This window comes from Rhagoletis pomonella, unplaced genomic scaffold (assembly GCF_013731165.1).
Source record: "Rhagoletis pomonella isolate Grant_MI unplaced genomic scaffold, Rhpom_1.0 Rhpom_scaffold_00017, whole genome shotgun sequence".
NCBI classification, from domain to species: Eukaryota; Metazoa; Arthropoda; class Insecta; order Diptera; family Tephritidae; genus Rhagoletis; species Rhagoletis pomonella.
The window spans coordinates 2,528,025-2,529,249 of NW_023458571.1; the positions used below are offsets into that span (position 1 = coordinate 2,528,025).

The 1,225-nt window shown below is 39.6% G+C and overlaps 1 protein-coding gene across 2 annotated transcripts; it reads left to right on the forward strand.

The window, feature by feature from the left end:
* Positions 1–73: 73 nt before the first annotated feature.
* On the forward strand, positions 74–1,212 carry LOC118749471 (protein ALP1-like). 2 transcript variants are annotated; one of them, XM_036484269.1, is made up of 2 exons: positions 74–501; positions 664–1,212. In XM_036484269.1, the coding sequence occupies exons 1-2, from the start codon at positions 212–214 to the stop codon at positions 1,154–1,156; spliced, it is 783 nt and encodes a 260-aa protein (XP_036340162.1). In that variant the 5' UTR covers positions 74–211; the 3' UTR covers positions 1,157–1,212. The 2 variants fall into 2 exon arrangements, with proteins under 2 accessions (XP_036340162.1, XP_036340161.1); XM_036484268.1 differs by having other exon boundaries at positions 74–497; positions 660–1,212.
* Positions 1,213–1,225: the final 13 nt, after the last annotated feature.

Below are 1,225 nucleotides of genomic sequence, written 5' to 3' on the forward strand. Positions count from 1 at the left end.
TCAAAGATTTCCACTTCTCCTTACAGACATTATCTAAAAATAAAAAGTTTAATACATTGCATTAATTTTATGTGTTGACTCTTTTAGATTCCTGGCAACTTTAGATTCCTTCAAAACCATTGCGGAATCCTTTCGTTTGGGGTATACAACAATACAAGAAATTGTACATACAACTTGTGCAGCATTGTGGGGCATATTGTCAAAAACCGTCATGCCCATACCAGATGAAAGCAGGTGGAAGAGCATTGAAGGCGATTTCTCTCAAAAATGGAACTATCCAAACTGCATAGGAGCACTAGATGGGAAGTATGTGCAAATTTTCGCACCTCCAAAAACGGGCTCACTGTATTTCAATTATAAGAAGTTTTTTTCTATAATGCTACTCGCCCTAGTCGATGCAGACTACAAATTTATTTATGTGAATGTGGGCGAACAGGGGAAAAACAGTGACGCAGGGATATATTCGCGCTCAGATTTGGCAGAAAAACTCGAAAATAACACTTTAAAAATATAATAATAATAATAATAGATTGGCGCTTACACATATGTTAGTGCTTGGCCGAGCTTCTCCTCCGATTTGTGGCGTGCGCCTTGATGTTGTCGCACAAAGAGGAGGGACCTACAGTTTAACGCCGACTCCGAACGGCGATTGTGTTTTTACACTTTAAATATACCTGCCCCAAAATCACCGCCAGGAACAGACGTTAAACTACCACACGTAGTAGGTGATGAAGCTTTTCCATCAAAGCCATATCTGATGAGGCCTTATCCTGGGTCACAACTGCATGATTTGTCTAAGAAAGTGTATAACTACAGGCATAGCAGAGCTCGGAGAGTTTCGGAGAATGCGTTCGGTATTTTATGCCAGAAATCTAGAATTTATTACCGGAAGATGTGTCTTATTCCAAAGCGTGCTGAAAATGTCATACTTGCCACTTGTGTCTTACACAATTTCTTACGGAATGAGGCAGCAGTATTTGAAAACGAAGAGCCAGGCGATATTCAATTGCAGGACCTTGTTCGCACAGGAGGAAATTTCGTAAATAGCGCAATACAAGTACGGGAAAGTTTCAAAGAATATTTCAGTTCTCCTGAAGGAAGCGTGGTCTGGCAGAACGATTCTGCAGCTCAAGGATGTCAGCGAAGGGATAATTAATAGTTTTAACTTACTAAACAGAAAGTGCTAATAAAAACCATTATAAAAAGCAAAAAGTTTACGTTTTGT